At 31.7% G+C, this 26,521-nt stretch overlaps 1 protein-coding gene across 1 annotated transcript; it reads left to right on the top strand.

Annotated features, from left to right (window-relative positions):
* Window positions 1–214: 214 nt before the first annotated feature.
* Window positions 215–25,788, top strand: LOC127709029 (AP-5 complex subunit zeta-1-like). Its single transcript, XM_052214315.1, has 19 exons — window positions 215–275; window positions 2,147–2,284; window positions 2,900–3,095; window positions 4,602–4,648; window positions 7,286–7,383; window positions 7,733–7,897; window positions 8,611–8,787; window positions 10,144–10,181; window positions 11,203–11,365; window positions 12,589–12,767; window positions 13,203–13,286; window positions 15,085–15,281; window positions 20,248–20,334; window positions 21,077–21,199; window positions 22,069–22,201; window positions 23,805–23,990; window positions 24,330–24,481; window positions 25,214–25,261; window positions 25,497–25,788. Exons 1-19 carry the CDS (start codon window positions 235–237, stop codon window positions 25,564–25,566), a joined length of 2,322 nt encoding a protein of 773 aa, XP_052070275.1. The 5' UTR covers window positions 215–234; the 3' UTR covers window positions 25,567–25,788.
* Window positions 25,789–26,521: the final 733 nt, after the last annotated feature.

The raw sequence follows: 26,521 nt of genomic DNA, 5'->3' as shown, positions 1-26,521 counted from the left end.
TAAATAAAACTATGATTTAGTAAACGAATTAAATAGTTTTCAGATAAGTTTGTTGTACCAAAAATTGAAATAAAGCATTCAAATTTATTCAATAAACATAAAATTAGCATTTTCCTGAAAACTCAATCAGGAAAGATGAAATTTATGCTTATAAGAATAAATAATCTTTAATTTTAGTTTCGCTTTTTTTTATAGAAATTAAGTTCGTAAAATAGAGAGCACCTGTCAACAAATATGGCGCTGTCCAGCATAGAAAATATTTTTGCGCAAGCCAGGTTGTATTTATGCATCTGATCCAGGTTTTTCTCCAATAACAGTGCAACAAATATCTTAACTGATGGTTTTTTTAGCTATGAAAGATAAAAAATAATAAGATAAAATGTGGCTGTTCATGTCTGTAATCGCGTAGGATAAATCATGAATACAGTAGTGTCCGGTAAACCCGCACACTCCCATTTATTTCCGTAATTGTCACTTCCGTGAATATTTCGTCTGCTATTTTATTCATAGGAACTGTACGTTCTTATCATTACTGTGTGTCAAATGTTAAAGAAAAATCCTTTATTACGAAAATATCTAGTGATATATATATAATACAGTTCCTAAAGTGGGTCTCATTGGGGTCTAAGCGTGGCCGGGATTGTCGATTTTTTGTAAGCGTGATACGTGAAAGTCAAATTATTGTGCCATGAAAACGGGAAATGAAGTCTAGCGGGACACTTGAAATTACAAAAAAAAATGAGAATTGCTTATGTACATAGTGTAAGCGGGATACGGGAATCTGACAAAACAGTAAGCGAGATCCGGGATCAGAACCCCCAATGAGACCCCCCCTAAAGCTAACGATAATCTATTATTGCTTACAAAACTCGTTCCTGCATTGTCTGGAATCCCTTTATAAGTGGTCTATTAATAGATCACCTTTTCCTTTCATTAATATGTGATCAACTGGCCCTCCATACATGGGCGGATTTACCGTACAAACACATTTCCGATAAAAACACAGATGACCTACTTGTTTTGTTGATTTAAAAATTTATTTCAGATATTTTTTGGGAAATGAGATGACTACTCAAAATTGATTTGTCAGTGAATCAATTTATGTTAAATTTGATACATGTACAATTTGACTGTATATAATTAAGCAGAAATACATACGGTCGAAGCCTTAAGTAGGCAGATTTACAGGACTGCATTGTATAAATAAACATTACTTTTTATAGATTATATACACTGTTATAATTGTTGCCTTTATGTGGACAACAATAGTTTTTACATCAGATGTGACCTTTGAAATTAAAATGCGATTGCGAACTGTCCGAGGGAAAACAATTTTGTTCCATTGAAGAACTACAAAAACATCTTTGCCATGAATAAACTGAAATTGTGGTCTTTTGAGAAATATTTAAATTGAAATGCCGACTGACGGCTTTTACTGGGAAAAATAATTATAATGGTCAATTATGAGGTTTAATTAATGGATTAATGACCCATATGATGGCGATAAGCGGATTACCTGTAATCACAAATTATAACATCTGCTGTAAATGTTAATTAGCTGAGGGTCTTAAACTTGAAGACAGGTAGAATTGTAGTATTTTCATCAAAATATTGCGACAATAAAGACATGGACTTGCTAAAAAGGGCAGGGCGTCAGAAAAAGGGCATAGGGCAGCAGTCAGGAAAGGGCGGGCGGACCACCCTGCGAAAACGACCAAGCTGGAACACTGTAATAGTGTAACATTGTGAAGGCAACTCCTGAGACTATTCTACAGAAAGTTCTCATACTTGGTAGGATTATTTTCAATCACGTGTAGTTGACCATATTATACTGTCATTTTGATTTGACCATTTTTATTGGAGTTACAAATGTATGAGACCTTTACCATATTTTGACGATTGTACCACAATAACATATTGTGACATACAATTAAATTTCTCATTTATACAAACTTTGTTTCCTGGTAATGCAAACCTTATTGTAGGTACATGTTTTGAAGTAACTAAGCTGTATGAAATTTTATATCCTAACCACTTATTTTGAAAACCCTTTTCACAATAGATGTGGAATTTACTTTTTGACTAACCCTATATCTTGATTAAAGGTAGCATGTTTCATTACTTATTTAAATTTTGTATTCCCCAGAGATACATCTCAAGAAGATATAGACAGAATATGCAGTGGTATTTTAGAGAATTTATATGATCCTGAGAAGTCAGCAGAATGTATGAACCAGCTCAGAAAACTATATCTTATCATTCATGCATCTTCAATACAACCATGGTAAGTACTCAGGGATAAGATACTGTGAAAACAACTTGTTTTGATTGTAAAGCAAGGATTTAATAAGGGTATTTTTAATTTACCTACAACATTCAGCCAATAAGGTGGTTTAAATTCAATTGTCTTGAACATGCATGCTTACATCCACTTCATTTGAACTTTAGTGGAGAGTTGTCTCATTGGCAATCATACCACATCTCCTTATTTTTATATGAAATATTTGCCACTGGATGATAAGCAAACATCAATCAATCAATCGTTTAAATTCAACTTTATTTTATCGAGCTCATGTATAATTCAGATCTCTCCATTTTATACAGCAGCAAATAAAGGAATACAATTAATCATTTCTAAGAAAACCATTATTTCTACAATCAAATACAAGAATAAATTTTCCTTTAACTGCATTAACACTTTATCATTTATTTCAGTATTAATGTTTTTTTACTCTCTTATCTAAACCTGCAAATAGCAATTCATTTACCATGTGTTACTGAATCACTTAGAATATTGCCAACAACATTATGATTATAAAGAAGCTGTGGGTTTAAAAAAAAAAGAAGGTTCAAAATGATTATGAGTGCATGAAATAAAATAGAAATATATTTTTTTCAGTTTGACAAGTAATCTGGTAGGAACTATGGTAAATATGGTGGAAGCCATGGACCCTGGAAAAACCAAAGAATGTCTACTGTGTCAAAAAATTCTGACAGAAATACTACCTTGTGATGAGAAAGATTTAGGGATGGAAACAGGAATAAAAAATAATCCAAAAGAGGCTGCCAACTGTTCACTGATATATTTAATTCAGGTGACTGCAAATGGTTATCTTTTTATAATAAGGGGCTAATTTTGAATTATCTTTTAACCATAGAATAAATAAAGAGCTGCTGAACCAACGCCTCCTATGTTTTGTGCTGGTAGAGTTCCCTTAAGTGGATACCAGATGGTATGCAGGGTTGTCAGTTTAAAATTCAAATACCGCTACATTGACAACAACACTTAAGTAAACTACATCTTTTATTGTCGACATGTTTCGCCGATTAGATCGGCGTCATCAGGACAAAATATACAAAATTAGAACCCAAAAAAACTACAAGATGCCAGTTTTTTGTACTTCAGGGGTTCTAATTTTGTATATTTTGTCCTGATGACGCCGATCTAATCGGCGAAACATGTCGACAATAAAAGATGTAGTTTACTTAAGTGTTGTTGTCAATGTAGCGGTATTTGAATTTTAAAATGACAACCCTGCATACCATCTGGTATCCACTTAAGGGAACTCTACCAGCACAAAACATAGGAGGCGTTGGTTCAGCAGCTCTTTATCTATTTTTTGATATTCCGGCTGAACCCCTGCATCCCCGGATCCGCCTATACCACACAGCGCCGACCCCATGGCCATCTCTACACCAAGCAAGAACGAAGAATTCCAAGAAGCCAACAAACAACTGATACCATTAATAACTGCTGAAAAACCACCAAACAAAAGGAAAATTGTATGAAGAATAAACAGAGGATTACATTCCTAAAACAGGACTGCCAATATATCAAGATTTATATGTACCATCATTCCGTGCCATCAAAAAAATTAAATGTAAAATTGTTTAAGTGTGAAACCATAAAAAGGATCTTTCAAGAGTAAATGGAGATGACACAAAAAAGCCAAGATAGATTTCCAGTACTATTAAGAACCTACAGAAAATTAAAATTAAAAGAAGTAAGATACAACGAACATAAATCCTTCTTAACACCATTTCCAGTTAAACCAACATTGCCAAGAAATTTTGCGACAGTAAACCACTTTACGGCATTCCTGACGCGATTGGAAGTAGTACCTCTGGCCAAAGGGAAGCCAGTCGAAGTGGTACGGGTGTGCCCTAAAAGTGTTGTCCAAATTAGGAAGAAACTTTATACAAACTGTACACTGACATTGCACTTACATTCATGTTAAACAATAATTTTATTTAAAAACACATTTTATTTATACACTTACCATTAGAATAGTTTACAACCATTTTTAAGGTAAAGACAATTAGAACAATTATAGATTAACTCTGAATTTAGTAACTTCATTTGCATTGTACTATGTTTGATTCATTTTCTGTTCAATATTACATAATGATATAGAGTATCCTATAGCAACGTCAACAATGGACAATTATGACGTCATATACAAGATGCCAGTTTTTTGTACTTCAGGGGTTCTAATTTTGTATGTTTTAACCATAGAATATAAAGGTTTGCTTCCTATTCTTATATCCAGTCAAAACTTGAAAACAATTGTCTTTTAATGTTAAAAATGTTTTCATTACAGGGGGACAAAGAAAAGTGTTGGACAAGTTTATTACCAAAAGTTGAGAAGTAGGTATATTTGAGTAATAGTTTTATTTAAATACAATGTATCATTTATTTTGACAAACATTTCCTACTCTCATATACTGTTGTAATAACTTGAGGCCTGCTTTTAGTTTTTGACATGTAGGGTACATCTATCCTTGCTTTTTATGCCCCCGCCGTAGTGAAGCGGGCCGTTAAGTTTTACCCTTGTCCGTCTGTATGTCTGTTTGTACGTCTCAAAATTGGTTTCCGTTCTCTAACTTTAGTTTGCCTCAACCAAATGTTATAAAACTTATACACAATGCTTATTACCACAAAACACAGATCAAGTTTGAATTTTGGTAGCATCACTTTTACCATTCTAGAGTTATGCCCCTTTACAAATGGAAAAATTGCTGAATTTTTCGTTTCTGTACTCTAACTTTAGTTTTCCTCCACCAAATGTTATAAAACTTATACACCATTCTCATTAGCACAAAACACAGATCCAGTTTGAATTTTGATGGTGTCACTTTTACCGTTCTAGAGTTATGCCCCTTTACAAATGGAAAAATTGCTGAATAATTTGTTTCCATTCTCTAACTTTAGTTTGCCTCGACCAAATGTTATGAAACTTATGCACAATGCTAGTTACCACAAAACACAGATCCAGTTTGAATTTTGGTGGCGTCACTTTTACAGTTCTAGAGTTATGTCCTTTACAAATAGAAAAATTGCTGAATAATACGTTTCTGTTCTCTAACTTAAGTTTGCCTCAACTAAATGTTATGAAACGTATACACAATGCTTATTACCACAAAACTCAGATCAAGTACAAATTTGGGTAACATCACTTTTACAGTTCTTGAGTTATGTCCCTTTATGACGTTATATGGAAGTGGGGGATCATCTGTGTCCCATGGACACATTCCCCATTTATTTGTTATACATTGCATAGATAAGGATTTTAAGAAAAATCTATTTTGTTTTTGTACCATTAGAATAGCTGTCAACAAGATAAGTAAATTCTTGTAGCTTAAGTTCAAGTATGCAGCTTTTATCAGTCACACAAGGTTTATGACCACAAAAGGAAGGTTGGGATTGATTTTGGGGGTTATGGTCCCAACAGTTTATGAATTAGGGGCCAAAAAGGGGCCCAAATAAGTATTTTTCTAGTTTCCAGACAATAACTTGTGGAACAGTGTATGGAATTGTCTGAAACTATACCACAAGTTTCCGTACCACAAAGGGATGGTCAGAATTTGCTTTGGGGGGTTATGGCTCAAACTGTTTAGGAATTAGGGGCAAAAAAGGGGGAAAAACACGGGTTTCCAGGTTAATGGGCAATTACTTAAGTACAGAATATAATTTAAAAGCAGTTTAAGGGAGGTAATTCAAACACAACATTGACAATGTGTTTGAATTACCTCCCTTAAACTGCTTTTAAATTATGAATAAAGAAATGTTGTATTTTCTTGAGGTGATTAGCTGTCAATTTATTTTTGGAAGTTACTATTTTAAAAATGCAAGGTAATTAAATTTTAGCCATGAGAATGTATGTCATTTTCTATTTTAAGACTTTTATGATGTATTTAAATGGGTTATTATGGTTGCAAACTCCATTGGAAATTTGACAATGACTTTAGTATAAGTAAATATAAATCTATGAAATTTAAACACAAGGTTTGAAACCACAAAAGGAAGGCTGGGATTGATTATGGGGGTTATGGTTCTTATGGTTTAGGAATTAGGGGTAAAAAAGGGGCCCACATAAGCCTTTTTCTAGTTTCCAGACAATAACTTGTGGAACAGTGTAAGGAATTGTCTGAAATTGTACCACAAGTTTCCACACCACAAAGGGATGGCTAGGATTGGCTTTGGGGGTTATGGCTCAGTCTGTTTATGAATTAGGGGCAAAAAAGGGGGAAAAACAAGGAGTTCCTGGTTAATGGACTATTACTTTAGCTTTGTTTCTTTATGTTGGTACTTTTTGCTATTTGTTTGCTAGTTCTAGTATTAAATATTTTTTAGCTGTTTCTAGAAACATCAAATACTGTGATTTAAATACATATAATATTATAATAGTGTATATCAAAGGGTTCAGTGGTAATAAATTTTATACTCCGAATTGGTTATTCTTTCTTTGGGTTTTTTTTTTGCATTATAGTTACCTCCCTTACAAACTTTGTTTAATTTCAACTAAAATTAAATTTTTGGGGTTTTTTTATATGCTGAATCTAACCATGTTGTTAAATTTTAGATATCAGACCATTCTAGGTAAATTAAATGTCCCATTTCAAATTTTTAAGATCTTTGACCACATTTATTTTGTGTCAGAAACCTGTATTATGTCAAAAAATTTGATCACAATCCAAATTCAGACAGTATCAAGCTTGAATATTGTGTCCAAACTTCCCCAACTGCGGTCGTATCAGGCTGCGCTCAGCGAAGTATTTTATCAAAATTTGAATAGAATCTTTTTCTTTGCCTTTCTCTTGACAAAACCTTTTGGTATTGTTGTCAGATAATTTTGCAAAGGCTCTTATGTTTTCAGGGCCACAAGGCCTCTAATAAGAAAAGAACAGGAGTAACAGCACTATTCATTTAATACTTTGGTAGATTGGCTATTAGATATATCTCAGTGTACTCAGCATAGCCTTTTATTTTTTAATTTTTGTACAGATGGCTGTCATCACAGAATATAGAATTTGATGTGCAGAGTAAATTGTTGTCATTCCTAATAGCTATATCTCTAGAGCATCAATCAATGTTACAGAAAGGTAGGCAGATATTTTGGTGAACTTTTGTGAAATAAAATGAGACTATTTAGTGTTGGTGTGTTGGCTATAGTCAACTGTATATAAGAATAAAAGTAAAACATATTACTTCATTATGTCATCAAAAAGATGTTTTTCTTTTCAGTTTTAATGAAAATTGTATCATTTTCTTTATTTGGAAATGATTAGCTCACAACCAATAAAAATATTATTACCAGAGTGAATATCTGACATGAATCATGTATTGGTTGTTTCTTATCTCTGTCTTTCGCACACATGTATTCATAGATTGTTGCACTTTTGTCATAAACTTTTTAACCATATCCAATAGTTATTTCTATGTTACTTTCAGGACAAATTGAGAGTGTGAATGCCTATGTCTGTGATGTTTTGGTGAAAGCTAGTTTAAAACAAGCACCAAATCCATACACCATTAATCCATTTAAAAAAGAACAAACCATGGTTACAGAGGTAGATGGAACACCTAGTAGAAACATATTCACAGTATTAAATATAGGTAAAAGATGTAAAACTTACAGTATATTTATTCTTTCCTGATCTATAGAGTCATGTAAGCTCATCTACACCCATAATGTGGATCTAACATGGTCAAATCTGACTTGTGACCTTGAAGGGTTTGGCAGGCTATCTTGCAACCTAATGTCTCATTTAAAATGACCTGTGGCTTTTAAAAATGTTTAAAACCAACTATCTTACATTTTCTTGAAAGTGTCTTGTTGACCTGAGGCAATTTAAATGTGCCCTTGTGACCTAAGGGAGGTGTCCTACTGGGACCCCTTTATCTGTCAAAGTTAATACTGAATACATTATCTTCCTTTAAAATTAGATAATCAATTTGATGCAAAAACTTCTTTAAAATATTTCAGGGGCATTCCAGGTAAAAAAAAATCCACTTAATGATACTGACATCTAAGTAACTTACAATAGTTGGTCAATCGAAAGTACAGGAAAAAGATGTAATTGGACAATAGTGATAGGTTATCTTCTAAGAAAAAGTTTGTAAATCTGGTTTACTTTTGTAATAAAATAATATTAGAGGCTACCAGTTCTAAGAAATAACATTATAAGGAAACCAGTTCTAAGTAAACATGGTAAAGATGTATATAGTACATTAAAAAAAATTCCCCCATAAATCCTGCATTAAAAGCATTCAATCAGCCATTTATTTTCAGTGATTATTCTTTACAGAGATTTTTCTTTTAAATATAGGCCAGTATTACACAGAGGATCAGATGATGAACATTTTCTGTTTTTCAACTCTATATAAATGGATTTACAATTGCTCTAAAGAAGAAGAAGGGAGAGAGACGGTCAAGTCAATATTTCATAATCTGGTTGGAAAAACTATTGATTACTGTTTTAGAATATTAGACCAATGTGAAAGAAGTAAGTGCATAGAGAAACAAGTATTACTAAATGTTATACTTAAGGAGGGCATGGATATCCATTTTCTGCTTCAATTGACTATAGAGTTGCATGATTTATTAATTATGTATTTAGTGCTTAATAGTAACTATTAAAAGACAACAACATCCTGGCAAGGAAATTCTTTATTGTGGTCGACATGTTTCGCAACTGAGATTCAGGACATATAGAAATAGAAACAAACACTGAAGTACAATAAATGAGGTTATTGTGGGGTTACAGAAAGGTTAACTTGAATTATTTCGATTCTAATAGGATAAATACGGTCATTAAAAACTGAAGCAAGGGTGGGCCGTATGCCGTGTGTGTGGCTGTTCTTTTTTACTCCCTGTTAGATGAAGCTAAAACATTCTAATAAATCTGTAGCTTGCACGAATTATTTCGTAAACAACCGCTAGAAAAAAATGTGCTTAATTCTTTTAATTCTCAAACCCAACATTTGCCATTTTTAATTTACATGTTTTTTTCGTAAGCTACCGTCAAATCCAAAGTTGACATTTCGTAACTAAGGAGCCGCCATGTTGACTTGCTGAAATCAGTAAATATGTGAATAATGCAATAAGAATAGAAAATAAAACAACACCTACCTCAAAAATCCATTTTAATGTAATATTTTACGAATTTCGATGGTTCACGTTACGGAAAAACCTTCAGCTTTAGCATTTTCGTTTGTATGACGTCATGTTTTGAAATGATTTAAATGCACCAAAAGCATTAATGGACTTTTGCAGAATTTTATTTTATTTTGATTTTGTAGATTTCTCCGAGCTCTTGTGCATTAAATCTTTTTGTTATGCATCCGAATAAAAATAAAAGTTCTGTAGTCTTCTTTTCAATTGCAATTTTTAAAACAATAAAATCGGCATAGCATTTGCAAATAGGTTCCAATACATATGGCTTTACGAGGGAGGTATATTTTAGCATCCATTATTATGTATATCTCTGAGTCTGCGCTAAGTATAGATATATCGAGAATTTTATCACGGTGTTGTTTACAAAGCGAAAGAAGCACGTCATATTAGAATACTTTATTAAATATGAAGTTTCTGTCAGTTTCAATCTGAGAATTAATAGATTCATAAGACCAGGTTACATGAGAGAAGCATATTTCTAAGGGAAATAAAATCAAACTGAAAAACCGTTTTTGATTGGATAAATATTTTAATTTGTAACATACTCAAACGTTTGTATGGGTTTCTCAGACAATTATCTTTTTTAAATATTCTCTTAAACTGAATGAACCCCGAAAAAGTTGATAGATTACAATTTGTAAAAAATAGTAACATTTGTAATGTAAAAAAACATATTTGTTTACAGAACCAAAGATTCCATCTGATGTTGAACTTCAGAATAGTGTGAGTATCTTAATACAGGAACAATTTTTGTCATTACTACTGTTACTACTAAAAGTTTTTTTTTAAGAAAATTTGGTTATTAGATTTTATGTAGATTTTTGTCTCGCCTCAACGAGGTTGCAGACGCAAGACTAAGTATGCTGTTTCAGACGTCTGTAACAGCAGCATAAACAATTTGTTCAGTTTGTAATTAGTTAAGTTCAATGGGAACCACTAATGATAAGTCAATAATATCTGGGAGGCAGTTTTATTAGAATAAATACATGTCATTTCCATGGAGATGATATGGACCACCCTTGATTTTCAGCTTGAAGCAACTTCTGCATATTTCATATGGGAATTCATGTAATGCTAAAAGAATCTGCAAATGACACAATGTCTTCAAAAGAAATTTAATTCAAGACTTTTTTCCAAATCCTATATAAACATTTAAATGTTAATTTTTTTTTGTAGAATTTATGCCAGTATTTGTAGACTTTTGGTCCAAAAATATCAATTCATACACAAATATACTGACATAGTTTAGAAATAAATTATCAAATTACATATTCATTACTTACTTCAATTTGTTATTTTCAAGAACGTGATATAATTGTTTTATAATTATTTAATTTCATTTGAGGTGACTTATAGGTCCATTGGGCCGGGTGTATTAATATTTATCATATATTATATGTTTATAATCTGTACGTATTTACACATGTCACTATAATAAATAATTTACTTACTTACTACTTACTTACTTACTTCCATGATACTTATTTTACTTCTGAATTGACAACCAATCCCCTTAAAATCAGGCAAACTGACCTTGTAAAAATTGTTTAATGGAAAAACTTATAAATTTATGCCATCCAAAATACTTCTCCATATGGTCTTAACAATTATATTTGTAAGTCTCTAAGTCCAAGATGCATTATGTAAAAATATTTGATTTTTTTATGAATTTTGTTGGCCCCATATCAGAACTGATTTAAAGTATTATGTACAGTAACATTTGAATGTTTTTATTTTTTCATAGTGTTTGCTAGAAACTATAAATCTATTAGATTTGGTATGTAAAATAGATGAAGGACAGGTAGCCAGAGTATACCAGGAGATACGTAGACAACATAATAGGTTGTCCCAGGACCTCAGTAAAACAAGGCTAATGATACCTGTCTTACAGTTTTTCCTGAACCATAGTATGTATACTAGTCCTAATTTACCACTGTGATACAGTTTTCCCAAAACAAAGCATGTATTTTAATAGTTTATTACCTAGGTGATACAACCTACCTCAGACTGTCAGGTTAGCTGCTACTTCGTCATACCTGATAAAGCAATTCTTTCTTAAAAAAACAGTAGTCTATTGTTGACCTTTATATAAATAAAAGTGTCTACTTTTAAATAGATGATATTGATTCGAAATTAAAAAAAACAAACTTTATAATTTGTATTCTATTTATGAGAATAGGATATCTTATGTGAGATGAAAAAAACTTGAGTTTTTGAAATATTCATATTTAATTATTTTTATGCCCCACCTAGAGGCATTATGCTTTTCGGTCTGTGCGTCCGTACGTCCGTTCGTCCGTCTGTCCCACTTCAGGTTAAAGTTTTTGGTCAAGGTAGTTTTTGATGAAGTTGAAGTCCAATCAACTTGAAACTTAGTACACATGTTTCCTATGATATGATCTCTCTAATTTTAATGCCAAATTAGAGTTTTGACCCAAATTTCACGGTCCACTGAACATAAAAAATCATAGTGCGAGTGCGGCATCCGTGTACTATGGACACATTCTTGTTTGATTTTTTTTATCTGCATGGTATGTGTAACATTTTAAACATTTAAATCTTATGAAAGGGGATCATATACTTGAATAATGTTATCGGATACATATTATGGCCAAATATCTGACCACATGAAATGTGAATGATATCAAATCACTTTATTTTATTGAACTGCATTTACAAAGTGAATGTATACCATGACTTTACCACATGTATATAGAATAACCATACATTGTCTCGAAATATAAATTTTATTTGTACAAGGCTTAGAAACAGGTAGAAAGCGTATACTGTAACTCCTACAACTGTTCCAAATGAAATATTAAGGGTTAAAACCATCATTTTTTAATTTGGAGCGAACGACTTAAAAATTCCGCGAACCTGAACCTTTTAATGACGTCATTAATAAAACTCTATGGAAACACATTGTCAACGTCATAAATAAGGTGATATACGGTCAGTGACTGTATATCACAAATGATTATACGATCCTTGCAATGTGACTGCTCAAATAGCACAGTTGCAGTATATACTCTGTTACATGGTAATGTGGATGGTATATTTTTCATCTGATATTAGATAATATGCTGTTAATTGACATGTCTTGTGTTGATATTTGTACTTTTGCTTAAAGGTAGGACAGTAGCACATGACCCACATGATGTATTCAAACAGTATTTTCACAAATCGTTATCCTGGGGTTTCACAGACACAGCTATAGCCTTTGAGACTGTAATGTTTATCTTGGATAACCTGGAAACATTGTGTGAAGATAGTACCATACTTAGTAATCATTTTCCTAATATATTCAAGGTAAATGTTTACAATTTTATTAAAATATTTGTCACCACAGATCTTTTTTTGTTGTTGCTTTTTTGAAAGTTTTTTTAAAAAAGTTAGATTTTAATGGGGATGGTGAAGTTTGTGATGTGAATAATTTGCACTCATCTTAGAGGTGTCAAATGTACATACACATAGATTATGTTGGTTGAGATTGATACCAATAAGTTTCATGGTAATAGCAGAGGAGTTGATTGTCTTTGATTGTAATGATTGATATGCTTTGAAATGTGGAAAAGAATGGTCTTCATTTGAATCTATGTCCATTGTTTGATGATAGATATGATATATAAAAACCTAAAAAATGACACTTTTACATAGAAACCGCTTCTTAAATGACAAAAGTGTGTTGCTCTGAACAAATATCTCTGGACATTTCCAGGTTTTTAAAATGTAGTATTATTGTAGATTTTAGCATGGAATCCAAGGTCATTTGTATCAGAGTTTTGTGAAATATTACCAGCTTTGATGTCCCCTACATCTTCAGTAGAGGTAAATATTTTCTATCTTTTAAAATTTGAACTCCCAAAGTTGTATAATGTTTTTTGTCCATTTGGGACATATTTTGACAGAGATTTGTTTTGAACAACAAACCACAACTAAGGAGATATAAGTTAATAACAGACTACAACCAAGGAGAGATAAGTTAGGTACAGACTACAACTTGCAAGAATTATGCATATAACAAACAAATAATGACAGAAGAAAACATTGGAAGCAGATTTGGTATAATTATGATGATGTGATGACTCGATTTCAGATTTCACTTGTTTATAGTTATAACTTTTGTACATGTTTTGTACACTGGATTCATTATAATTTGTGGTGTACCAATTTTCACAAATAAAAATGTTAGTGTAAATTTTCTATAGGCTTGTATATAGACTTAAATCAAATCCACAAAATCAGATATCAAGGAAAATACAATTTTTCCTCAAACCTTGAAAATTGGTTCCCAAGAAAATAAATGAATTCACATTGTATGGTATATCAGTGGCATGATCATTATATTATGATATTCTTACTGAAAATTTTGTTTGACCTTTTTTAGCTCACCTGGCCCGAAGGGCCAAGTGAGCTTTTCTCATCACTTGGCTTCTGTCGTCCGGTGTCGTCCATCGTCGGCGTTAACTTTTTACATTTTGAACTTCTTCTAGAGAACCACTGAATGGAATGAAACCAAACATGGCATGAATGTTCCTTATGAGGTGCTGACCAAGTGTTGTTACTTTGTAGATGATCCATCATCCAAGATGGCCGCCAGCGGGGGACTTAGTTTAACATAGGACCCTATGGGAAATACATACAAATGTCTTCTTTTAGAGAACCACTGAATGGAATGAAACCAAAACATGGCATAAATGTTTCTTATGAGGTGCTGATTAAGTGTTGCTACTTTGTTGCCGATTTACTGTTCAAGATGGCCACCAGGATTTTTTATTAAATTACAGGACCAATATTAAACCAAATTTGGCCTCACTCATTATTAGGGTATCTGTTATGATTTAAATCTATTTTTACATGATTTCCAAAACCAAAGTAGAATCAGGTGAGCGACACAGGCTCTTGAGAGCCTCTAGTTTTCTACTTAATAACTAACAAAGGATACTAATGTATTACTTTTTATTATTTTGTGCAAATTCATTCAATGTTGAAATATTTTAAGTAATATGCATTAAATTATTATTTGTATTGTAAATAGAGTCAGGTTTATGGCATCTGGTTAGACTTATATCATGGTATCAATAGACATTTGGGCACAATTCTCTGTACATAATGTGTTGTAGATATTTCACATCCTATTAGACTAAAACTTTTGTTGTTGTAGATATTTCACATCCTATTAGACTAAAACTTTGAAGTGTTGTAGATATTTCACATCCTATTAAACTAAAACTTTGAAGTGTTGTTGATATTTCACATCCTATTAGACTAAAACTTTTATTGTTGTAGATATTACACATCCTGTTAGACTAAAACTTTGAAGTGTTGTAAATATTTCACAACCTATTAGACTAAAACTTAGAAGTGTTGTAGATATTTCACATCCTGTTACACTCAAACTTTTGTTGTTGTAGATATTTCACATCCTATTAGACTAAAACTTTGAAGTGTTGTAGATATTTCACATCCTGTTAGACTAAAACTTTTGTTGTTGTAGAAATTTCACATCCTGTTAGACTAAAACTTTTTGTGGTGTAGATACATTGTATTTCACATCCTGTTACACTAAAACTTTTAGTGTTGAGATATTTCACATCCTATTACACTAAAACATTTTGTGTTGTAGATATTCCACATCCTATTAGACTTACCCTGTATAACTATCTGTCTGGATGTGATAGAGAAATGTAATACTGAAGATGTTGCTACGGTACCAGAGACAGAACCTAATAGTTCTATGGAAGCATACCAACATCCATTCTATAGACCCATGTTTCTATTCTTTACCAGAAGTGAAGGAGGTCAGGGTGATACTATCAACAGGTTAGATTATTTTGTGGAAATTCTAATTGTATTTTGTCTTAACATTGTCTATAAGACATTCATCTTTAACAGATCTTCATCATTGAAAACTGTTAGATTTCTAATGAATTTTAGATTCTTTTAGCATTACTTTTAATGAAAATATTCACGATTGTTTACTCATAAAGTAACAAAACATCAACAAATTAATTACAGTTATGTGAGTAAATTTTTTCCAACAGTGCACACTTTCCTTTTGGAAGGAAAACACTAGCATTATAAATCCATGGCATATTTTCCCTAGGTTATCATTTTCAACATAAAAAACATACAAGTGTAAAGAAGAACTACACTAGTGCATTTCATATGCTGGTAACTGAAACTTATGACAGTATGCTTTCATATCTTCATAGCCTGTAATTTCGGCAAACATCAGCAGAGCCGAACTAAATACTTAAAAAAAGCTCAATATGCAAAGGCGTTTGGAAAAAAAGTCGGTATAATTGTTCGTTGCGGAATGACAGAATAACGGATAAGGGTAAGACTATATGGCCTCAACCGTTTTGTAGCGGGGCCATAAAAATAGAAAACATATTTTAAAGGTTTTTTTAGTTGACTTTAATAAAGTAAAGTTCAACTGAAGGACCTTGGAAATTCATAATCTCATGAACTGTAATGGATAAGATCAACTGATTCTGCATATACACTGTATATAACTTTTGGAATGTTATTGTAAGTTAATGGTGTGAGATTCCATTATACTATGTATATATACAGCTTTTAAACATATTCTTCAGAAACTTGTGATATTGCTTTATTCACTTACATGGTATTTTTTTTAAAGAAGCTGTAATTGTTACACTCACTTATTTTAGATATTTAATTAAACCACAGCTGAAGAAAGATAAATTAGAGGAATGTGAATCTGGGTTTGTCAGAAATTTAATAAAAAATTCTATTTTTGATATATTTTGTTTTTAACTGAAACAAGTCTAGATATATCAGTAACTTTTCAATGAATGAGCTTTTGGTGTAGCAGTCTATCAGCAATCTTTCCTTATCTGTTAAATATCATGTTTCTATGTTTATTTACTGTTTCATGCGTTTGATGTGGTTTGAGACGATTACAAAAAAAATCACAGTTTATGCTTACACTAGTAAAATGAATTTTTATCTTCTTGAAAATTTGTATTTGCTTCTTAACTATGCTTCTGAAATTTTTACTGCTTATGCATAGCAGAAGTTCTCGTATATAGTTAGTGTTATTTTCTCATGTAAGATTAAGTGACAAGTCTGAACAATTCTTTATCATATTTACTATGAATATCTGTCTGAAAACCAAGATGACAACCACAGTGGAATTTATGTATCTATAATATTGGTTTTGGCATCCATATTATGTTATGGCGATGTCTGCATCGGCGTCCGAAGACATTTTGGTTCACGGACAATAACTTGAGTATAAGTGTATGGATCTCTAAGAAATTTTAGCACAAGGTTCCATACCACTAAAGGATGGTTGGTATTGTTTTTGGGGGGTATTGTTCAAGTTGTTTTGAAATTAGGGGCTATAAAAGATCAGTTTTACTGGTTCATAGAAAATAAATTGGTTCGCAGACAATAACTTTAGTATAAGTGTATGGATCTGTATGAAATTTTAGCACAAGGTTCCATAGGACAATAGGAGGGTTGGGATTGATTTTGGGGGGTTATTGTCATAGTTGTTTTGTAATTAGGGGCCAGAAAGGGGCCAAAAAAAATTATTTTCTGGTTTTAAGACAATAACTTGAGTATAAGTGTATATATCTCTATTAAATTTTAGCACAAGGTTTCACACCACAATAGGAAGGTTGGGATTAATTTTGGGGGTTATTGTCATAGCTGTTTAGGAATTAGGGGCCAAAAAGAGCCTAACAAAACAATTATTTGTCTGGTTCACAGACAATAACTTGCGTATAAGTGTATGGATCTCTATTTAATTTTAGCACAAGGTTCCATACCACAATAGGAAGGTTGGGATTTATTTTGGGGGTTATTGTCGTAGCTGTTTAGTAATCAGTGGCCAAAAAGGGACCAAAAACAAAAAATTTTCATGTTTCAGGACAATAATTTGTGTATAAGAGTATAGATTTCTATGAAATTTTACCACAAGGTTCCATACTTCAAAGGGTAAGTTTGGATTGATTCTAACCATGTATTTAGATTTTGGATATTGGACCATAATAGGTAAATGTCCAATTTCAAATTTTTAAGTTCTTAGACCACATTCATTCTATGTGAGAAACTATGCTATGTCAAATATTTAATCACAATCAAAATTCAGAGCTGTAGTGCACAATTAATAGAAATTGTAAGTAGAGCCATAGTTAAAAATAGATGCAGCATCAAATCTAATTTTAAAGAAGAAATTATGTATAAATGTAGTTTGAAATTTACTGTTCATTATTAGATATTTTGAAAAATAATTATAGGTTAGTTTATAGATTTTTTAAATACTTTGTATTAATGAGGAATGATATTTTGGAAATTGTTTTTTTTTTTTCATTTTTTTTGTAAAGGTTTTTGAAGTACTTCATGGTTTGTTTGTTATTCTGTATAATTTATTTTTAAGAATGCTATATACATTTTTTTTTTTTATGAAGCAAACCCCTTTAAAAACAGCTTATATTGTCCATTAATAAATAAATAAATAAATTCTTGGTGTACTTGGATATGCTGAATCTAACTGTGCATTAAGATTTTGGATATTGGACCATAACAGGTAAAAGTCCAATATCAATTTTTTCAGTTCTTTGACCACATTCATTCTGTGTCCAAAACCTATACTGTTTCAAATATTTAATCACAATTCAAATTCTGAGCTGTATCAAGCTTGAATGTTGTGTCCATACTTGCCCAAACTGGTCAGGGTTCGACCTCTGCGGATCGTATCAAGCTGCATCCAGCGGAGCATTTTATTAGCTTATCTGACCCTAAGGGAAAGTTTTTTCATTTCCTTACATCGTTCATTCATCTAGCTTCCTCCACCAATAAAAACTGGTCGCCACAATGTAGCCAATAGTGTTGAAAGTAGCGTTAAACACCAACAATCAATCAATTAATCAAAATTTATGATTTATTTATTTATATCTTGTCTTATACTTTAGTATTTTTGTTCTTTTGTAAATTGGTTTTGAAAGTAGATAATTAGTTGTTTGTTTAAAGATTTGAAGATGATATACTGTGAATTCAGAAATTATTGTGAGGTTTTTATTAATGCGAATGGATGAGAATCGCAATAATAAGAACTCGCATTCGTGAATACGATACCTATAGCTATATGAAGATTTTCCTGAAATCGCATTAATTATTCACACATTTTTGTCAATTCTTCAAAAATCCCAAAAATAAATGCACTCAATCATTTCTGAATTTACAGTACAGTCCTACATAAATTGTTGATTTTGATGACTGCCTGAAATGAAATGCAAGTTGGCCACCTTAGTGGAAGTTATTGTAACATATATAGACAATTTTTACTTGGAATTTGTTCCTCAGACTAGAGTAATATAATGCTTATAGAATGCTATCATGATGGTCCTAAATAAATCCCAATGGTAGGTTCATGAAAATGTTACAGCCGATTTCATTGAGTGTGTAGAAAAAGGTAAAATCTTTGGTTAGCTTGCTTGCTAGCTGAACCGTGAAGTCATTATTAGGTTAGGTAAACTACCCTCCTTTATGAGTAGACTAGTCTGACAGACAGATAGAATTGGTTATCTGTAGGACTAGTCTACTCATAAAGGAGGGTAGTTTACCTAACCTAATAATGACTTCATGGTTCAGCTAGCAAGCAAGCTAACCAAAGATAATACCTATTCCTACACACTCAATGAAATCGGCTGTAATTTTTTATGCATGTATGGGATCCAAGATAGAAGACACCCTGATAAAAACCTATAACCTGTGTTATTTATGGAACTCTGTAAGAATTCAAGAAGACAACTGCTTCACTTCATAGACTGGAGTAGAATTATGCATGGATGATCTCACACTGCCAAAAAATTGTGATTGTTTACACTGGATCTGTGTAATTGCTACTACTTAAATTAGATTTAACCCTATATTAAATATATATAAACAGCTTTTCTTGACACCTGTTCAAAGAATATAGTAATGCTGTGCAAAAATGATCATGGTCCTCCTTAAAATCACAGATAACTTTCACAGCAGAATAGCAAAGCATTAAACACATTTGTATTTATAAGTGCATTTTTGTATGTTATAAATTAACAAAGGGGTGTTTGATAATACCGTTAACTTTGTTAATTATAAAAGTACAAAAATGCCCTTATAAAAACATATTTTATATTATTGTCCTTCCTTTTGCCTTTATCATGCTACTCAGTCATTCAGTAATTCTCATATCACGGCTCTCAGACGTAAGCAGAAATTATCAGTGACATAACAATGTCAGAGGAGAAGTTATCAGCAACATCACAATGTGTGAGAAGTTATCAAGCTTACTTTCGTCAAGTGTAAAACTGTACAAAGGAGGGAAAAGAACCAGAAAAAGCATGATGAACAGAATATCAAATTTTCTGCATATAGATATCTTAAAATTTCAGCTGCTTGACACAATGTGAATCTTTTTTTGCTCGTTTTCTACGCGCACTTGCCCAACAAGGTTCACATGTAGCTCATGGCTGATATTTTACAATATCAATGTGTAGAAAACCTGAAAAACCTATTATACTTATCAGAAAAAATCCTGAGACTTTAGTATTAAGTGCCAACTGAATATTGTGCAATGATGTCCTCGAAAGTAATTCTATTTTTTATTTATTTTTTAGATTTATTTAATAAAATTGAATACAGTGTAGGATCTATAATAATAATAATAATACTAATAATCTTTATTACAAGAGGGTATGCTCAATATTAGTACAAACACTATTCTCCCTTTTATGATCTATACAGTATAAATGTTTTTTAAAATATTTTATAGATTAGCAGCATTTCACAAGATATTAGAAGATTATTGTCGTCATCCACGTGTTGTTGTCTGTTCTCAGGTTGTCCCAGCACTATTAAGGTAAATATACTGTACTGAAATGGAATTTCTGTTATGACACGAATAACTGAGAATATTATGGCTATATAGAATGTGAAAAAATGAGAAATTGTGTATTGTGCTAGCCGTACTTTTGTATTGCACACTTAGATTACATCTCATAATTGTTGCTCCTTACCAAGCCATCGGTCATTATCTTGATCGCAGATCATATAATTTGAAGGTCAAGGTCACAGCTTGCATCTATTTTGATGCAGTGTCAGACCCATATTTTCTACTGTCTGCTTATATTATAGTAAAACTTACACAATTGTTGCCCATTGCTAAAGCATGTTTCGAGATCTTAACCCAAGGTTATATCTGGAAAGGTAATTTTTTGCTATTAAAAAGTAAACATGCTTAAATAATTTCATGGTTGTATCTTTGTACTAATTTACTAGATTCAAAATTTTATTAAATTATACCCAATTATGCTTTTGGACCTTTACAAAATTCAAACCTAAAATGTGAAGGTCACACCTTATAGATAATTGATATCATGTAAGCACACAACATTTTATTTTACTTTGGGTTTACTAAAGCTTAAGGCAGGTGGTATATAAGTTCCACTGAATGTATGTTCTAGTTAAAACCTAGAATTACTTGCATGTTCCTTTCAGATAGTTTATTGTCTTACATGGATTGTCCCAATTTTCTTCTTGTAATAAACTTTTATCAACATAATGATAGCAACAAAATTTTTTGAAGTTTATATCTTTTTTAGGATTTGGTTTGAGGTTATTTTAGAAGAAGCCTCTACAGATTTTGTATCACATTTATTACCAGTCCTAATCGAGAGATGTGGATTGTTGTACAATATACCAGAGTTCAAGGCAGATGTCAAAAGGTATGCAAATAATTTCATTTTAGGAAACTATGAATAGCAAATCATAGCTGCACTTCTACTTAATTTTGTCTCACTGAAAAGGAAAAAGAAGGCATGTCTGCCATAGAATATGTTGACAAAACTTCATCAAACTTTTTTCTTTAAATAGATAATTGACTTTTTGTACCAGTATTTATTTCATGGATAACTTTTGTTTTATAATTAGGGCCCCGGCGGACGCCCTATAGTGATTAGTCTGTCCGTCCATCTGTCCGTCCGTCTGTCCGTCCGTCCGTAACAAATTGTGTCCGCTCTATATCTAGAGAACCGTTATGATTTCAAAGTTTATACTTGTCATGTATATTAACCAACACCAGAGGGTGTGTCATAATGTATGTACAACTTCCTAGGTCAAAGGTCAAGGTCAAAAACTTTGGTTTTAGTTGACAACCCCATGTCCTATGGTAAAGATTGTGCCCGCTCTATATCTTGAAAACTGTTATGGTTTCAAAGTTTATACTCGACATGTATATAAACCAACACCAGAGGGTGTGTCATAATTTATGTACAACTTCCTAGGTCAAAGTTCAAGGTCAAAAACTTTGGTTTCAGTTGACAACCCCATGTCCAATGATAAAGATACAAATTTTTTACCACACATTATTCACAGCAGGGCCCACAGAGATGGCTCCCATCTCAATGATATCTAGTTTATTCAGCTACAAAAGCCTCATAAAACTTAAATGCAACAGAATTATTTTCTTAATGATAAGGAAATGATCTAAAAATTGTTTACCTCAACATGTGTAGATGATAAAATAGTATGACCGAATGCATTACTAGTAGTTTTCAGTTACTGTTTCTGATAAATTGAATTTTTAAAATTTCAGATTAATTTCCCAGTATTTTGTAAAGTTGTTGAAGAAACATCCTACAATACTCCTTGATCAACAATCAGACATCTTAGATTTCCTCATGACACCAGCTAATATTACCAATAGAGAGGACTTCTTTGCTAATATGGTTTGTAAATATAAATTTGGTTTTAAGATTTGTATGTACAATTTTATAGAATACATCAAAATTGCATGATATATTGCTAACAGAACACCTAAGTTCCATATAGTGGTAGAGGCTATTAGTTTTACCTTTGTCCTCAAATTCTTCCTACTTTCTAGATAATCCTCCCAGGTATTGAACTGATTTATGAACCGTTATTGTTATTGTGCTTCAACCTAATTTCATGTAAGGTTTTTGCCTCGCCTGCGATGTTATAGCAGAATTGAAAACATAGGGTGCAAATCTGGCTTCACTGGCATTAACTATTTGTATAAAGCTTTATATTTCAGGATGTAGACGACCTGGATCTATTATCCTTGACCTCATTTTCATGGTTACTGTATAGTTTTTTTGTCATGTGAATTTCTCACTTATTATGAGTAATAGGATATATTTATTTGATATATGAGATCCTTGCAAAGCCTACATGTCCGTCTGGCAGGTTTCATCTGACCTTGTCCTCATTTTCCTTATTCATTGGTCAATGTTAAGTTTTTCATGATAAGGTCTGTTTCTCTGATACTTTAAGCAATGGGTCGACTATATTTGGTGTATGGAATGATTGTAAGATGAACATGTCTATGTCTGCCTGGCAGATTTCCTCTGACCTTGACCTTATTTTTATGGTTGAGTATTCTTAGTTTGGTCCATTTCTCAGATACTATAAGCAATAGGTCATTTATATTTGGTGTATGGAATAATTGTAAGGTGAACATTTTGCCTGGTAGGCTTGTACGAACTTTACTTCATTTCATGGTTCTTTGGTCAATGTTAAGTTTTCATGGTGGCAGAATGGTATAAGTAGTTCGCTCATGGTTTTGATTTTGAACCCAAATGTGGCAGGTGTGTTCAACTCCAATCTTAATTGACTTTGATTGTCAGTTTTCCTGCCGAAAGGTTGGTGGTTCTCTCTGGGCACTCTGGTTTCCTCCACCAATAATAATTGACTGTCACCATATAGTCAATAGTGATGATAGTGGCATTAAAAACTAACAATCAATCAATCATTTACATGAATCATTGTTAATGTTTAGTTTATGTGATACTTGTAGTAAAACTTTCATCTTTAAGACTTCAAATATAAATTCAATCATGGTCATTAAAGCAGGCTAGATATTTCAGTGTCTGAAACATAAAGTGATGAGATACTAGCAACATTTTCTAACTTAACAATCTAACTTGTTTTTTTTCAGTTCTATCTTTCACTGAATCTGGCTGGAATAAATTAAAGCAGCAGCTTATAAAGAGGAAAAAAGTCCATCCCCCCATCTCATTAAAGCTAAATGCCTGCTCCTTGATGCTGAAAAATTTTATGTTTCTCCAACAATAAGGATTAATCTAAGGGAAAAATTTGTCCAATTACTGAAAAGAACCCAATTCCCCTGTAAAAAATTCAGATAAAATAGATTTTTTTTATCTAAATGCCAACAAAAATTAGTGTTTCATCAATATTTCCAAACCCATATTATTTTGATTTACTAAATATTTTCAGTTAAGCTGAAAATATAAAACAAATCTTTGAGTTAAGCATACAATGGAATTCAGTTGATGCCATTTTATTTTCTAGGTATGGGGTGTTGGTGAATATTGTTCTACAACAAATGATGAACGATGTACTACAGAGAATATTAGGAGATTCTTTGAAGTTTTAGAAGCTCTGACTTATGAATTGTCTGGGATGATAGCATCAACAACGACATCATCAGTATCACATGCTAAAATTACATGTATGCTGATGTCTACTTTGGCAAAGGTATGGAAATAATTATCAGTTCAACCATTTCAAAAACGTGTAATGATGTATCTTTGGTAATTTCTATGAATTATTTTTACATCTAAAAAGGATTGTAATATTCAAACTGATAATTTGTTTATTTTATGATTTTGATGAGGTTTTTCTGTCGACACATGTAAAAAATTCCTACTTTCAGTATATTTATCAAATTTGCTGAATCATTTGCCATTTCAGAGAAGTTAGGTCAGTTTCCCCTGTCATATTTATAACATTTTAAAAGTGTTAAGAAGTATGCTACTCATTTTATTCTTCAGAAATACAGATAAAGATCAATCATATACCTGTGTTTTGTTTTAGCTATCCACAAGGTGTCAAGATTTAATACCAAGAGCCATTCTGTGTTGTACTAAGGTAGCAAGACAACAGGAACAAGGATATTTAGATACTGATTCACAAGAAACCATTATTAACAGAGCACAAGAGCTGACCAATATTCTTAAAGTTCCCAAGTAAGTTTTAAATTTCGTAATTGGCCTTACTGTTATGTCTTGACGACTTTGAAGTTGAATTTACTATTACATGTACCAAGTTTCAACTTGTAAAGGTAATAAAACCTTTTGCAAAAAAAAAAGAATGTGAAATAAGTATACTTATAATAGATACAATATTCCTACTGTATTATTGGCAACAGTAGTTTTAATATACTGTTTGTACAAGTTGTTTTTTGTAATAAACAGAAAATATATTTGATACAGAAAATGTGTGCACATGACACATGTTTCAGGTATAATTATCATTGGGTATGTTCATGAATCCAGACGAATTTTTTTTAATCTCAAACTATTTAACATTTTACAGCATAACACCCAAAAAGAAATCTACAGTCATTTTTTTATCCAAATAAGATGCAAACTTATTCAAATTTTGTAATTTTAATGTGTTTACATGACTTTGTAATTACTTAGAAGTTTTTCAATCAGATTTCCTTTCTAGTTTCATTAAGCAAAGTTTTATTGTTGAGCTTACCCAGATAAAACACGATAGATACCAAGTATTAAAGGCTGTGATTCATAGTTGCTTAGGAAAATGTGAGATTGGATAGGGGAATGAAGCTACCAATGTAAGAATATAAGTAAGCAAAATATTCCTTTTTTATCAGAGTAAGGTATAACTTTTATAGCTTTGATTGGCACAAAGATAAACTCAAAAAGTTTGTTCAAATTGTTATTTTATTTTTACAGTTTTGCTGCTACTGCTTTGAACCCATCCAGTGATATATTCACAGGAAGGTAAGTTCTGAAATAACCAATATTGCTTTCAAAAATAACTATATACTTTCTGTCAAGTGAGCTTTAATTCAGTTAATTGCAAATTAAAATTCCTTTACAAAGCAATTGACTATTATCCAGAAACTGTCATAGAAAATGATAATTATAAGAGTGTTCAAGAATATTTATTTTCTTTGTAGAATTTCTATGAAATTTGTTATCTACTTTTATATTTATTTAAAGAATCTTTTTTCAGATGGCATCAGGACAGTTCCAGTCTACCTACCATACTCCGTGGAGTTTACCAAATTATCAGTACAGAATAATAAGGGTGAACAATAAAATAAAGAAATACAGTTTGACATACTTATTTTCAGCTAAGGCTGAACAGTCTATAATGTAAAGTATTGGATAGTGCAATAATTTTAATGATTGTTTTATATGAAGTGATTTGTTATTCTTTAATTGCAAAATTTTGTTATTAAATATTGTTATTAATATATATTTTTATACTGTTTTTATTGTATTAAATAAAATTAACAACATTTCTCTAGTAGTGTTCTAAAATTTTTCATCAAATTATCAGTTTGAGATAGAATATTTTACAAACTGCAACTTGAAAAAGAAAATATATGACCCATTGATATTGTGAAAGGACAAAGTCACTTGGATTAGCATACTGACTGACATGTTTACTAATGAGTATTTTCTCAAATCTGAATAAAGTATTTTAAATAGAAACTGAAAATTAAATTCACAAACTTAAATGAATGTATTTTTTGTATATTTCTTCTTTTGAATGCAACAATTTTTGTAAAGAATGAATTCTGAAACCTTGGCATCAAATTTATGTATGACTTCAGAAAATCAGTTGGAGTCTTCCGTCTTATTTCTTAGCCTAATTGTCATCCTGTTACAATTATTAGCTGCTTGATTTGTTTAACAACAAATGAACTCTCTTCAACTATGAGAAAAACCTATACCATATAGTCAGCTATAAAAGGCTAGAAATGAAAAATGTGAAACCTTTTCAAACTAGAAAACTAATGGCCTTATTTATAACATTTCAGTTTAGGAAAAAACAACTATTACAGTCATGAACCGATGACAACCACTGAATTACTGGCTCCTGACTTGGGTCAGGCACACAAAGATGTGGTTGGTAAAACATGTTTGTGAGCACTCAAACCTCCCCTTTTCTGGAACAATGTGTAACACGTCAACATAAGAACAAACTAAAAATCAGTGACAATTGGCTTAAATCAATAGATCTGTACAAAG

This window comes from Mytilus californianus, unplaced genomic scaffold (genome assembly GCF_021869535.1).
Source record: "Mytilus californianus isolate M0D057914Y unplaced genomic scaffold, xbMytCali1.0.p SCAF_7, whole genome shotgun sequence".
Lineage (NCBI taxonomy): Eukaryota > Metazoa > Mollusca > Bivalvia > Mytilida > Mytilidae > Mytilus > Mytilus californianus.
This window is presented reverse-complemented; position numbering and strand designations above follow the sequence as displayed.